The 15,335-nt window shown below is 38.8% G+C and overlaps 1 protein-coding gene across 1 annotated transcript; it reads left to right on the top strand.

Moving 5' to 3' along the window:
- Positions 1–238: 238 nt before the first annotated feature.
- On the top strand, positions 239–15,305 carry unk (unk zinc finger). Its single transcript, XM_034309371.2, has 15 exons — positions 239–469; positions 1,417–1,626; positions 2,864–3,040; positions 3,128–3,258; positions 3,737–3,872; positions 4,218–4,335; positions 4,863–4,947; positions 5,273–5,478; positions 5,770–5,832; positions 5,966–6,125; positions 7,340–7,438; positions 7,643–7,828; positions 8,679–8,860; positions 10,011–10,271; positions 10,408–15,305. The coding sequence occupies exons 1-15, from the start codon at positions 336–338 to the stop codon at positions 10,567–10,569; spliced, it is 2,310 nt and encodes a 769-aa protein (XP_034165262.1). The 5' UTR covers positions 239–335; the 3' UTR covers positions 10,570–15,305.
- Positions 15,306–15,335: the final 30 nt, after the last annotated feature.

Genomic DNA, 15,335 nt, shown 5'->3' with positions numbered 1-15,335 from the left:
TATTATTTATGGGAATAAAAAATCACTATAACAATAAATTACTTTCTGTAAGCGAATATATGGTTAGTTTAATATTTTATAAAGTTATCCTTGAAGAATAAAGACTTGTAAAACAGGTAAAACAACACTGAGTCTGGCTTTTTTGTTTATTTATTTTCCCACGTCATCAGCAGGACCCGGAAGTTCCTTACGTTAAAAAAAAAAAAAAAAAAAAAAAAAAAAAAAAAATAGAATACTCCGCGCATGCGCACATCGAAAAAGAAAGCAGACTTCGGAGCGCTTAACAATTTTAGCTAAATAGTTTGATGGCGGTGATTTTTATAATTTAAATAAAGATGTCCAAAGCGCCTGTACAGGCCAATGCATCGGCAGGCAACGTTGGACCTTCATCCTCCTCCTCTTCATCACCGCCTTTGTCTTCTCCCGCCAACGCTCTGCACGCGCAAACCGAGAAACCGCAGCACTACACGTACGTTAACGGTAGTCCACACACACACACACACACACACACACACACACATGCACAGATACACACGCTCTAAAATTGCCCTGTAGCATGTTTGACATGCAGCATTGTTTGTAGTTAAATCCCAGCTGTCTTTATGGGAGGCCTACAGAGACAGAATCCCAAACCACTCCACACTCCCTACACGAGTGGCTGACATACTGAGTATCGTAACGCCGTTCAGTGCCCTACGTAGTGCACTTGGTGTTGTGTAGGCAACCGTTTGGAATACGGCCCGAAAAAAAAAAAAAAAAAAAACGCTAGCAAGTTTTTGAAGTTAGCTAGCAAAACATTGAGCGCTAGCTAGCCGTATTTGTTTCACCATTGTAATTTAATGTCGCGTAATCATTATTTATAGCTTAGTTAAACGTTAAATACAGCATATTGATTTTTTTTAAAGATACATATATTGCTACATAACAGGTGCTACATTTCTTAGCTAGTTGTGTTAGCGAAGCTTCCTTTCTAAAAGGGAATGCACTTAAAGTACATCTGCACATGAGTTTTTATAATTAAAAAAATTATTAATGTATAACAATAATAAATTATATTATATAATAAATGTTTCAAAATGCCCAAGAAGCTACAAAATGCTGTAAAAATATTTGTGAGTTTTTGCAACGTTATGAATATACATAATATGGAAATTAGAAACGCCCACACGCCCATCTGTCAAAAGCAGTGAGAAAGCGTTTGTTGTCAATAGACACGTGACTTTTGGGAATGTGTTGTTCACAAACCGGGTCAGAACGACCCTACATACTTGCACCCAGCCAAGGAGGAGTGAACCTTTAAAAAAAAAATCATCTTTGGTCCAAAACACCCGTATTAAACATTTCAGTGTTTACATTTGCAAATTCATGTATTTTTGCATATTCATGTTTGGCCCCGCCCCCTGGTTTCCCTCTCAGATATCTGAAGGAGTTCAGGACGGAGCAGTGTCCTCTGTTTGTGCAGCACAAGTGCACCCAGCATCGGCCCTTCACCTGCTTCCACTGGCACTTCCTGAACCAGAGACGGAGACGGCCTATCCGCAAGCGGGACGGCTCATTTAACTACAGCCCCGATGTTTACTGCGCCAAGTACGACGAGGGCACAGGCACCTGCCCCGACGGAGATGAGTAAGAAGAGGACGACCCTGCTGCCCTTCTCGCTGTCACTTATTTGTGCAAAATCTGAGCACAGGCTCCCAAAAAGCATGGCGGCGTTAAGCCTAACTGTCCATGTTACGTTGCTCTTTGTGGTATGATGCTATTGGGAAATTCCCAAATGTGTTGTTATTAAAGGAATACTCCAGCGTTTTTCAGTCTAACCTCTCTCTACAGCATCTGTCGCATATGTGCAAATACTGTGGACAAAACATTTTGACGTGATTCCTTGCCATGCGAAAAGCCCAGAAACCCTGTTTACTACAGACTCACTGACAATGGAAGTCGCTTTTAAATGGCAGTTTTTTAGGGTTTATAGCTGCTATAATGTAAGTTAGTAACAGAAACTGACTTGTGGACGTTCAACAACACGCACCTATAAAGGGCTAAAACGTATAGAGTGTCATTTATTAATAATAAAAGATGTTGACGTTGGCAAATTGCTGTGGGGTTTTTCAGAGCAAAGAGTTTGTGTTTATGTATGATTAACATATTTATGTGAGTCTGATCACTTGTGGATTTTAAGAGAGTTTAATAGCTCACTCTTGACTTCCGTTGCAAGTGAGTTTGAAGGATAAACAAATTCACTTATTTTCTCGGTACAGAGAAATGTATTGCTTACGATGTTGTCACACATTATTGAGCTACAGATGTGGTGGAGGGAGATTAGGTTGAAAAACGCTGGCTTTTTTTTGTCAACCTAATGCTCTTAAAATGGATGATAGTTTACTGTTAGGGTTTTGATGATATACAGTATATAATGGTTTAGCCCAGTGACTAAATCTGTAATAGTTATATTGTTACCACTGCACAGTATTAGTAAAGGTCATAATGTTAATGCTTTGACACCTGTTAGTCCGTTTTATCAATCTGATTCGGTGCGAAATCGACACTTTTTTTGTTTGTTATTTGGTTTGGTTTGATTTTACGCTGTACATAACTAAATGAACAGAAAATGAAACTTTGGTTGAGGGATGTGTAGGGCTGAAAAAAGTTATTGGTCAGCAATACAATGATGGAAAAACAAACTGAGTACATGTATAAATCACAAAAAAAAAAAAGTTAAGATTTGTTCATACTGTCACACCCCTAGTTAATATTGTGTGTAACATTTTACAGCCTAAGCACAGATCTTATGCTCAGTGAGGCTGTCATATTAAAGCAGCCTTGTCTCCTTGTCTCTCACCATGTGCGTTTTGTTTATGTCCAGATGTCCTTTCCTGCACCGGACAGCGGGAGACACAGAGCGGCGCTACCACCTGCGCTACTATAAGACCGGCTCCTGTATTCATGAGACGGATACGAAAGGCCACTGCAGTAAAAATGGCCCCCACTGTGCCTTTGCTCATGGCTCTCACGACCTGCGATGTCCCGTCTATGATATCAGGTATAACACGGCTTTCTTAGACAGAATGTTTAGACTTTGGATATTGAGTTGTTAATAATAGTAATGATGTAAATGTGTGTTGTGCAGGGAGGTCCAGGCTCTGGAGGCTCAGACTGGATCCGGTTTGATAGAGAGCGGAGCCAGTGATGGACAGTCTGGATTAGTGGCCAGCGCTGCTCTTATAGAGAGGACGCTGAGTGAGGAGCCGCGATGGCAGGGTGAGGACCGAGAGCTGATTTATGAGCTCCATCTTTAACTAGTCGGTTGTAAACTGGACTGAAGTCGCGTTAGGCTAAGATCAAATTTGGCTAGAGGTCATTTGTAGTGTGATAAAGCATGTGTTATAAAGCATGGCATCTCAAACTTACTGTACCTTGGGACATCTTTAACTGTGAAAATAAATTCTACTGATCCCCTCAGTACATACTGTAAATGTGTACAATATAATTGTGTTTGTTTATTAGAGCCACAGAGCTTTCTTTTCCTGATCTTTCCATCAACAGTGAACGTTAGATCCAAGCTGACATTATTCATGGCTCCTTGTTGTTTGAGTTATTGAGTTTTTGAATTAAATTCAAGTGACCACTCAAATCAGCTAATCACCATAAGAACTCAATAATAAATAGAATAACATTAATAACAGTGGGTTGTGTTTGTGTTATAGTTGTGTTTGTCTGTCCTTCTCGCTGTCTGCAGATAATAGCTACGTGTTGTCACACTATAAGACCGAGCTCTGTAAAAAGCCTCCTCGTCTGTGTCGCCAAGGTTACGCCTGCCCGTACTATCACAATAGCAAAGACCGCAGGCGCTGCCCTCACAAGCACAAATACAGGTACATACCAAAGGAAAAATACAGGATTAAAATATATATATATATATATATATATATATAAAATCAGCTTCAGATGATGCTACTTGGTAGGATTGTCAAATTTATTTGCATTTGAATTGCTTAAAATATTTAATGTTTAAATTTGTTATTTATTTAACCACAGCAGTAATTTCTTGTCACTGATGTATAGGTAGATTTGACATTTCATACATTACAAAATCTTTATCTCACCTCACACAGAATCAGAGTCAAGAGTCAAAACAATTAACTACATATGCTCACTATACAGGGTGTAACAATGGCATTTTGAGACTTTTGAGATTGAGTGTGTGTCTGCGTTTGCAGAGCCTTGCCGTGTCCCTCAGTGAAGCACAGTGATGAGTGGGGTGACCCGAGTAAGTGTGAGAGCGGCGAGAGCTGCCAGTACTGTCACACACGTACAGAGCAGCAGTTCCACCCCGAGGTACTGAACGCCAGTCTTAAATCGACATTCTTAAACAGAAACTACATTAAATAACGGCTCTAACCTCATGACCAACCTCATTATCACTCTGTGCTTTACAAATACCTTTTATAAAAACAACTGCATTGTTACAGACACTATTACAGTATATAAGCAGAGGTGCCAACATTTACAGTTTAGCTAAAGTATTTACAGCCACTTTCTACTATGATAATATCAGAGACACCTGAAAATAACATTTTCTGCTTTTGCAACTTTTTCTGTGCTAGCTGTGCCACTCACTTAAAAAGTCATTTCAAAGGATATTAAGAAGAATCTCAGAATACAGTAACTAGACAGACATGGGCAAAAGTGCTTCAGAACTTATTTTAATACATAATACAATATATAATCAAATACAAAACATTTTAAAATAAACTAAAAATACTGCAACCAAAAAGGTATTTAAACTCTTCATAACAGGTTACTCCATTACTAATGTCAGTGTGTTTGTTTTTTAGCCTGTCTAACAAGCTTTGCTTCTGCAGATCTACAAATCCAGCAAATGCAATGATATGCAGCAGAGTGGCAGCTGCCCCAGAGGGCCTTTCTGTGCTTTCGCCCACCTCGAGAGTAAGAACTCCATCATTACACCAATTAAAGCTTCAGCAGAGTGTGTGTGTGTGTGTGTGTGTGTAAGCGGTGGTCAGTCTATAGAGACAACCCTGCACACCACCACCTAGTGTCACGTGTTTAGCATCCAAATGAAATATATGATCTTATAAAAAATGTACAAAACAAGTACACTATGTACACTAATAACAATAATTGAATATTGATTATTTATATGACAGCTCTCAGCTGAACTTTCATGATCACAGGGTAGGATGTGTGTAACCGAAGTGTGTAAATAAGGTCTGTTGTGAATGTGTGTGCGTGTTTTATTTTTTTCTTCCAGAAATGAGTGTGAGTGAGGATCAGCCTTTCCCAGAGTGCAGCTCTTCTCCCTCCTCAGCCCTCACTTCAGGAGTCACAGACAACACAGAGCAAAGCCTTCTGGGAAGGATTCTGTATGAAGAGACCTCCATTTTGGATCCCCTCAATTCCATCTGGGCAGGAGAGGGGGGTTATGGGAAAGCGCCGGGCTTTGAGCGGGAGGATCAGGTGTGGAGAACCGTTCAGTGATTTTGTAGTATATATTTTAAGAAATGAAATGTAAAGAGCTTGTGAGATTAGGCTCAGATTTATATACAGGTATTTTTGACGTTTTATCATTAGCAGTAAATATCCAATTCCAGTAAAAATATGAAAGGATCAAAAGTAGAATCTAAGCATTTCTGCTTAGTATTGAAAAGGTATCAATGTCTCTTCCAGCTTTATTCAGGGTGTTTTTTTTCCCCAGTAACTTAAATTCCTATTTTTTCATTTGTTCTTTTGCTTTTTTTTTTTTTTAAGGCAAAACAGAAGACGTATGCAATGGAACATCGCAATAAAGAAATTGGTTTACATAGCAAGCCGGTACTATTATGATTTTTTTGTTTACTATTTTGTCATAATTTAAGATTTGCTTATAGCTAGTTGTTACGTTGCTCTTGTTAATTTTTTTTTAATAGTAAATGATGATGTTTTTGATGGTGATCTGCTGTTGTAGGAGCTGTCTGTGTTCCTCCCGGTGGGCAGCCCCCTCAGTCTGTCGTCCAGCGTGCCCTCCAGCCTGGCGGCGACTCCTCCCAGCCCCGCGCCTTCATCTAGCATGAATGCCAACGCACTGCCGTTCTACCCCACCAGCGACACCGTGGAGTCTGTAGTAGGTCAGTGCACCTCAGAACTGCTAATGGATAAGGAGTGTGGGGAAAAATGTCAGGCTTGCAGTTACCGAAACGTAAAATAAGAGAAAGATGTGTTATCCTAAGATATGGTGTTTAACGAGGATGTGTGTTACAAAGGATATGAATAATGTCTCTCTTACAGCCCACTAACGTCTCTCCTATCGGTGTTATTTATTTGGTGGGATTTCGTTTTTTATCACCTGGTTCTTCTCTCTACTTGTGTCATGTTCTCAGAGTCTGGTGCTTTTTTGATCATAAATAACTTTTCTTCCTTACCACTGTTGTCTTAAATCAGTTGTTTGAATGAATAAGTCAAGACATCATCCTCCTGTACTGTAACATAGCAGCAGCCGTTCACGCAAGCCTTTCTCGGGAATTATCCACTAAACTGCTCTGTCAATCTTCCCTGTATTGACATTTAACCGCTTGCTGATTAAGTAAGGAATAAAACACCTGTGGGCATGGTGTTGTAGGAAAATAATCAACAACAGTGTGGAGTGATGCAGCCCGAGATGAAGTAGAGTTACTGTTGCTAGGCCCAGGTTGATTATTTTCTAAAAACAGCACGTTCCAAAGTGTTTTATTCATCTTTTACAACCGCAACTTTTCAATGATTGCATTTTTTATTTATTACTGAATGACACACTTTTATAGCTACATTTATAGCTACATTTTGTGCTTTTAACCATTTATTGTCAGATTTAATGTTGTGGATTGTCTGTGAGACAAGTTAAATCCTGTTATCACTTAAGTTATTGCACTAAAAACAGTCGCTCCCCATCTACTCTTTCTCTCTCTCTCTCTCTCTCTCTCTCTCTCTTGAAATTAATAAGAAACCAGAAAACACAAACTCCTCTCTATGTTACAAAGCACTGACAATGGAGACTCACCCTTAATGCTACAAACGTCTCCTCAGAAAGCTTCCTTACTTAAAAATCTGTTATTATTAGGCTTAGATTTTGCAGATCATCTGTCTTCCAAGCCCCGTGAATGAGCTGTGACTACAGAAGCACTAACTTAGTACAACAAGTGCATTAATATGCCTTAAGCTATTATTGACCATTAATCAATACCTTTGGATCAGTCAGATTTGAGAATTCAACAGTGATGTTGAACTGCATGTGTGAAGAAGACTTTACGGACTCTTACTGGTACTTTGAGTTTATGTGTATTTTTTTATATCTCCTCTTGATCAGAGTCTGCACTGGATGATCTGGACCTGAATGCGTTTGGAGTGTCAGCTCTGGAGAAAAGTCTGGAGAGCAGCTCCATGCCCAGCATGGGACTCATGTTAGGTTAGCATTAACCCTTCCCCAGTAACAAAAAAACAATGACTGAACATTAGTTTAGCATGACAACTGCATATGCGTATTAACTGGATCCTGCTATTTTGGCTTCATTATTAAAATGTTTAATATTCTTTAGAGCATAGTGGAATGGTGTTAATTTATTATTTGAAATATTTCTGAACTCATGTTGAGTTTTGTTGGTCTAAACAGGAGGAAGTCAGCTTCAGAGTTCGGCTCCTGTTAACATCCCTGGATCCCTCAGCAGCCCCTCCCCTTTCAGATCTGCCTCTCCCTCTCCTCCAATCAGAGCACACGCTTCTCCATTTCTCTCTGCGCAGTTACCACCACCTACCCAATCAGAGACCAGCTTTTTGGGACCATCTCATAGTTCTTTAGGTTTGTATACTTCAACATTTCTGTTGAATTCTTGCATCTGATTGGTCGGAAAGTGTTGATTAGTTTTCTATAACAGCAGCTCGGACAGTAGTCCTGGCCTTAATTTAAGCAATAGGTTTATGTTAATGCACTTGTTTTAATTTGTTATTATTTTTTTCTGTAGTAACAGCTCATTCAAGGACGAGTATTGTGCACACTCATGTAATCTAAGGCTTATAATGAAGGGGTAAGAACATAACAGTGAAAACATATAATGGTTGCTATAAAGGTTTCTGTAAGGGGATGTTTATTTAACAATTATGGAAGGAGTCTCCAGTGTCAGCACTTTGTAACAGTCATGCTTTCTGAAACAGAAAAATGTAGGAAAGGACTTTAAGTGTTGCAGTTTGTCTGTAACATGGCAAGCTGCATTTTTTAAAAAAAATATTTTATTAAAAGTCTGTTAACTTCAAGAAATAGGAAAAAAAGAGAACCTGGTGAGGAAATGACTATTTGTAAGTGAACAGGACCTAATTTGTCTCAAGATGTTTGACATTATAGTTGCATAAATGTAACTGGAAATGGATAAGAAGTATGATGTGATCATTAATATATTAAAAATTGACATTGTTGGCAAATTGCTATGATATAAGAAAAATAAAAAACTTTGGGACATGCTGATTATATTCTGGAAATATAATGTATATTCCACCACCCCGTCGTTGATTATTTTCCAATAACAGCATGTCCCCATGTGTTTTATTACTTACTTATGTACATTTCAGACTAACTTATGCACACATTATGCTGCTAGTGTGCTTAATTACATATGAAACGTGCATCCTGTGACCTTTCTGTATGTACTGTGCAGGTCTGAATGGAATGAGCAGTAGTATCTGGGAGCATTTTCCCCTGGGCTGTTCTCCCGGGACACCCCCAGCCCTGCTCTCCGCTGGAACCATGTTCTCCGAAGCCTCCCGTCTCAAACAGGAAGTGGAGGAGGCTCACAGGGTGCTGAAGCACTGGGACCACAGCTGGAGACAGATGTCTCAGGTGAGTTTGTGTCATTTGTTCATTTCTTTGGTGTCACCACGTTTCCTTTTTTTCCATTTTTTTTTAGATGCATTATTATTCTAGCACAATTTGTCTGTGTTGTTTACAATATCAGAGTGTGCAACAGGCACATACTCTGAGTGTCAGCTGTTCATACCATCTGTATGGATTTCTGTTGAAAGTTGTTGTAATCTGTGCACTAATAATCACGTGTTGCTCATTTAAAGGAGCCGTTTGTAATTTTTTTATGTGAGGTGAACTGCAGAGTCAAAACAATACCAAGCTGCTCCCTCACGCTAGCCAACCCCACCCTCTGTTCAAATTACACATGCCTTGTGAGCTGCCTTTTAAGGAAAAGCTAATTTCTGGGCCAGCAAAATGGAAGCTGCCCAGAGCCCTTGCATGACAATACTGTGAATCACAAGTTAAGCTACTTATTACAGACTGCACCTTAAAAGGAAGTTTCCAAAAAAATGGTCTATGCCCAAGTCTAACCCTTGCATCAGTGGCTAATCTCACCTGGATACTGTAGAGTGGTACCTAAAAGCTGCTGCTGTAATCATAAACACTGTCCTGTGCTCATCCCAGGACTCTTATTCACAATCTTATTACATACTTAGTGCTGTTTGTCTTTTCTATTGTAATAATTTATATTCTCACTATCCGGCATCACCCAGAAGACAAGGAGTTCCCTTTTGAGTCTGGTTCTTCTCTAGGTTCCTTCCTCATGTCGTCTCAGGGAGTATTTCCTCACCACTCTCGTCTCTGTCTTGCTCATTAGAGATCTAAATCTACATCCAGATTTCTGTAAAGCTGCTTTGTGACAATGTCTGCTGAAGTGAAATTATGGCCAAGCAGTTGATTGATTACTGTTGAGAAGCAAACTGCTGTACTGCTTCTGTCTGTTTAACACTGCACTGGAGACATTAAAAACCCATCATTATTCATAAATCATAAATCATAATTTTGGCTAAGTCAATAGTGAAGTATAAGCTGATTTGTTTGCATTTGATTTAAAATCGTATAAGAAGACAAGATGCACAGAGTGACAGACTATAAATGGTCTCTCTCTAAGTTTTCCCATGTTTGGAGATGGTGTGTTTGTGTGCTGAAGTAACACAGGTGTGTGTTGGTGTGTTATCGCGTGTAGTCATGGGCAGTGCTAAAGGCTGATGCTGAAGAGGCTCGGTTGCTGGCGGCCCGGTTGGGTTTGGAGGCGGAGAGAGCGCGCCAGGCTGAAGAGGAGGCACAGGAACAGGTCGCGCTCCTGGAGGAGGCGCTGGACAGCTTACGCAGCTCTGATAACCCCCGACTACAGCTTCACCAGCTCCAGCTGTTACACAAACTCCCTCTCAGCTCCATCTGCAGTCTGCAAACTCAGATCTGCACCTGCTTACGGACGGTGGAACAGGTAAATCACACACACACACCCATTTTGTGTTCCAAGACTGTTTTTACCACACCTTCATTGACTTCCCCATGAATTTTTCTGGTAATGAGACCTTAATCCACTTTCCCTCTCTCTTTCTTCATCTCCCCTCTCTCAGGCCGTGTACAGGAAGCAGCGGTTATGTTGTGTGTCGTGTGAGGAGTTGGGCTCCGTGGCATTGCCGTGTCAGCACGGTGTGTGTTGTGAACGTTGTGCGGCCTCGGCCGAGTGCCCCGTGTGCTCCGAGCATCAGCAGAGCCTGAATCTACCCCAGTCCTAATCAACAGCCATATAATCTTGAACCATTCCTTACACTTAGCACTGAACATCGCTCTGAGCTTTATCATCCTCCTCCTGGAGATTTAGTTCAGTTCCAGCACAAATCCAACACTCCCGCAGCCAGTTGCATCAGTTGCACGCAAGTTTGATCGTAGCCAGGTGTGAATGTCAATTGGCACTACAAGAAAAGTTGCACCAATCAGCATAATTTCAGTGTTAAAAAAAAAAGTGTATATACAATCTTGGATTAAGTCATCCAGTTTAACTTTCTTTGTTGCTATTGTTTGATGATAAATTTTTATTAAATGGGTTGAGAGCTCCAGTTTCAAAAAATTGGTTGATAACCCCATGCACAAATTGATGACATGCAAGAAAATGTTGTGTTATAAATTTTATCGTAACACAATATCTGTTTTGATTGTTTCATTTACATTAAAATCTACTTAATCTGACGTATGTATTTTACTTAAACATCCCTTATGTATCATGGCAGTGTTGAATTCTCAATTCTGACTGGTCGAAAAGTGTTGATTAATTTTCTACAACAGCAGCTCTGACAGTAGTTCAAGCTCCAAATCACAGATTTATATTAATGCTCTTGTTCTAGTAAGTCGTTACCGTTTCTGTAGTAACAAATTACACAGGGACTTGTATGGAGTACTCGCCATATAAACTGTTTTTTGGTGTTTTTTTTTTTTTTTTTTTTGTTTAACATTTTTGGAAGGAGTCGTCAGTGTTAGTGCATTGTAAGAATCAGCGATAAAACTGTAACTTCAGCAGAGAAAAAAAGAGAGGCTGGTTAGAAAATAACTTTATTTGAATTAAGGATAGATTTAAGACCCTGAATTACGGCTAAATTTAAGTGTGACTGGTGCATCTGGCTGCTTTTTCAGATACATGTTTAGATGTAACAATAAGATAAATTAGGGTTATAATTATGCAGTTTCTAGGGTTATCACTTTGTAAGCTTTTTGCAGGAAGCTGGATCTCCAGGGGAAGGTTTGAAATGGTCGAGTAAAACTTTTTACCTCAGCTTGTAGTTCTCATACACAGACACTCCCTGATCTTTAGAAACAAATACGGGCAAAAATGAACAATATGACCGTTTAAAATGCACTGTCAGATCCACAACAGTGACAGACTTTCTGCACTGATTTTTTACCTTACTTCTATCTAACACTACTCTTCAAACCTCTCATCTTTTCCCAAATCCTTTTCTTTTACTCAATGAGCTCGTTTTAGAGACATCTGGACTTATGTTGGATAAGTTATTATTACGCTATAATGTGTCCTGCTTTCATGCCTGCAATCAGACGTGCTCCTGAACAAGGGGCACAACATTTAAACCACACACTCTCAGAAAAAAAATTAGTATTATAGTACCCTTTTGTACCTTTAATGTGTATCTTTCAACTTTGATAGTGTACCATTAAAATTGATTTAAGATACTTCAGTGTTTTTTGAGTAAAGCTTTAAAAGATAAAAGATACGTACTAAAGGTGTAAAAAATAAGGTACAGAAGGAAAGGTACCATTTAGTACCCTTTCACTGAGATGTCACAATGTCGATCTCATGGGCAGCTCTCCATTCATTCACCTTCTAATGCACTTTTTTGGGTGCAACGATTTGTATTGTCTGAATTCTCAGTATTTCTTGGATAGTGCACCATAAATCTAGGGTACACATGGGTACCACAATGCGTAGAGATTTCTTTCAACTCAAAATGTATTGGTCAAAATAGACACCAAAGCAGCTGACTTTATATATCAGTATAAATTTAAAAAAAATTAAAAACTAATAGAAGCTTTTTAGTTGCATGTTTAATGCAAAAAAAATCACTTTTAATACTTCTGTATTTTTATAATAAGCAAATTCTTTATTTATCCAGTCCAGTGTCTTCTCACTGCTGCCCCCTGTAGAGTGCTCTATACAGAACAGTAAATAGTGAATGAATGAGTCACAAAGCGATTTCAGACACAGCACACGAAAGTTGCAGAATTCGAGTTCTTTTCAAGTGCCAGTTCTTTCACCGTTTGAAGTTTATCGTCAGATGAAGACAGTGGGGTCAGACTCCAGGGCCACATCGTGCACAGTTTAGCATTATATCTCATTTAACACACCTAATTTAACACAGAACCAAGGACGAATTTGGTGTGTTAGAAGACGATCACACAGATCTCCAGGGCTTTCGCTTTCCCCTCTCTAAAGTTTGTCTTTACACCAATCTGAGATCTGCTCCTCTTCTCCCTTCTTCTACACACACACATACTTACTTATATATGGCTGTTGGCTAGAACCGGGTTGTTTCTTTTCAGAAGCCCAGAAGAAATTGACTAGTGGTAATTTTTTTTTTAAACTGAATTTTCAATATTATCATAAAAAGAAAAAATGGTGGGATTGTGGGAACAAAAATATCAGCCATATGAATGTTTATCATCAGCACTGTATTATTTCAACTCGTATTTCCAGTCCATTGATCTGCTTTTCATTTAGAAATCGAAGTTTTTGTAAAAATAGAATTTGCCAGAACACACAGATTTTCCAGGCGGATCAGGAAATGTCAGAACAACCAATCGGATTATTTCACGGAGATTGAGATTAACAATACAGTGTGTGAATGTGTTACTGGGTGAATGTTCGGGATGCACCAGTTGGATATGGGGTACTGATATGAGACCGATATTTGGATCGCTGTTGGATCAGATTTGACAAATTTTTCTAATGCTGTGAAAGTGTGGGTGGTTGACTGACCCCACACAGATAATAATGTAATTATATAAGGCACAAACTGTCTTTAAAGTAGCTCTGAGCTCAGAATGAGATTTGTAAATAGTTACCTGTTTTTAGGTGGCCGAGTCAGATTGTTTAGGTTGGTGTTTGGGTTGCATTTGTTAGCACAGTGTGCATGTTATAACCGAGACTTTCTCAGTACCTGTGTATAAAGCAGATTTGGAATGAGTTCTGTTAGTCACTAAACTCCACAGTTTATGCAAATTATTGGAAGGTCACATGATTTTTGATTATAGTTTGGCTGCTGTTTAAATAAATCAGCGAGTATTGCGACTATGCAAATCAAGACTCACACTTGCGTTGACCCTTGACCAATGCGAGCTAGTTTTCCAATTTTATCCAGAAGACGTGGGTCCATTTCCAAATTGCACGCTCATCTATTTTCATACAGCCTAGCATTTGTAATAATGGATGTTACTAACCCATTAAGGTAGTATGTTAGGCAAAAAAAAAAAAAAAAAAAAAAAAGTCAGAGACCACCATTTTGTTTGGCCATTCAGTACTTAGTGTTAATTATTTGTAGGCAAACAGTTATGATGGGAAAATGTAGAGAACATTAATTCCATTTTAAATAAAACAGCCATACAGTGTTTGTTTATGCAGGTCAATATTACATATAAAATATTTATTAATTTCGTTCTGTTTTTAGTGTTGAAGACGGTGTGATTTAGGAACAATTACAATAATGAACAATAATGATGGGAAAATGTATTTAATAGAAACTCACACAAATGTCTTCAACAGTAAAAATAATATGAAATCTGTAAATATTTTATTTGTAATATTCTAATATGTAATATTGGCCTAAATAAATAAATACTGCGTGGCTGTTTGAATGAAAACGAAAGGGCGGTGTCTGACTTCTGCACAGTTCTGCTCATTTCATAAAGCATTTTATTTATAAAATAAGTAAGGAAAACATTTGGGGGTGTGCGGTTATAAGAAAATAATCAGTGTGATGCAGCCGCTCAGAAGCTGATTATTTTCTCATAACAGCATGTCCTGAAGTGTTTTTTTTATCCTCCTATATCACAGCAATTTGTTAAAGAATGACGTGTCATACTTTTTAGGTTTATACTTGTTGTGGAATGTTAGCAAAACAAGTTATATATCTTGCTATTGAACTACTGTCAGAGTTGTGGTTATAGCAAACACATTTCTAACCTTCTGGCCAATCGGATTTGAGAATTCTTCAGCGCTGTGGTAAAAATATAATTGATAAAATGATTTAATATTCCATAGTCAGAGCTACAGAAGCTCTCAGAGATCAGACTTGATTATTCATCTCAACCTGTTCCAAGAGCTGTGATATCGGTATCATATCAAAATCGGGAATACTTGGTGCATCTCTCTCTAGGATATTTTCTGAATGAATATTCATGGTGTGCTTAATTTGTCTACACAGATCTGGGATTTCATTTGATAACGCTTTAAATGTCTTCACTTCATGAAGCAGTATAGCATTACTGAAAGCTATCTTACGTTTTCAAGCTTTTGACTTGGTTTGGTATTTTGTGTGGACAGGTGTCTAATAGTGAAGTTTGATTTAGCGTCCTTTGCACTGACTCCGCCCACCCGCTAGAGTACAACGTAGAAACATGGAGTGTGAGACTGCACAGCCACTTTGGATAAACTGGTATCATGTAGGGATGAGTGGAGTGGTGATTAAGACCAGGTCTAGCTACACATTCCTTAGTTTCTGTCATGAAGGGCTGCTACACAGAGTAGTGTTTTCTCGCTAATAAAGCTTAATTCAGCTCATCAGGAGATCAGCAGCTGGTGAGATGAAATCACGCTGGAGCTGTGCAAAGAGTTTACACTCAACTCCTTTTTAAGCTTTTCAGATCAGAGCTTCACTGTGAGGTCTGTAATTGTCTGCTCGAAACCATTCAGTATTTCATTCTGATTTTCTACAAAACAATAAACAAATGTATATTTTTGGATTAACACGTCTCAGTCATTTGTATATTTATAACG

This window comes from Pangasianodon hypophthalmus, chromosome 12 (genome assembly GCF_027358585.1).
Source record: "Pangasianodon hypophthalmus isolate fPanHyp1 chromosome 12, fPanHyp1.pri, whole genome shotgun sequence".
Taxonomy (NCBI): domain Eukaryota; kingdom Metazoa; phylum Chordata; class Actinopteri; order Siluriformes; family Pangasiidae; genus Pangasianodon; species Pangasianodon hypophthalmus.
Note: the sequence above shows the minus strand (reverse complement) of the source record. Positions and strands in the feature narration are given on the sequence as shown.

Coding starts and splice junctions, on each gene's coding strand:
- unk (XM_034309371.2), top strand. CDS start 336: ATGTCCAAAGCGCCTGTACAGGCCAATGCATCGGCAGGCAACGTTGGA. Junction 7,439..7,642: donor CAGCATGGGACTCATGTTAG/GTTAGCATTAAC, acceptor TGGTCTAAACAG/GAGGAAGTCAGCTTCAGAGT. Junction 7,829..8,678: donor ACCATCTCATAGTTCTTTAG/GTTTGTATACTT, acceptor TGTACTGTGCAG/GTCTGAATGGAATGAGCAGT.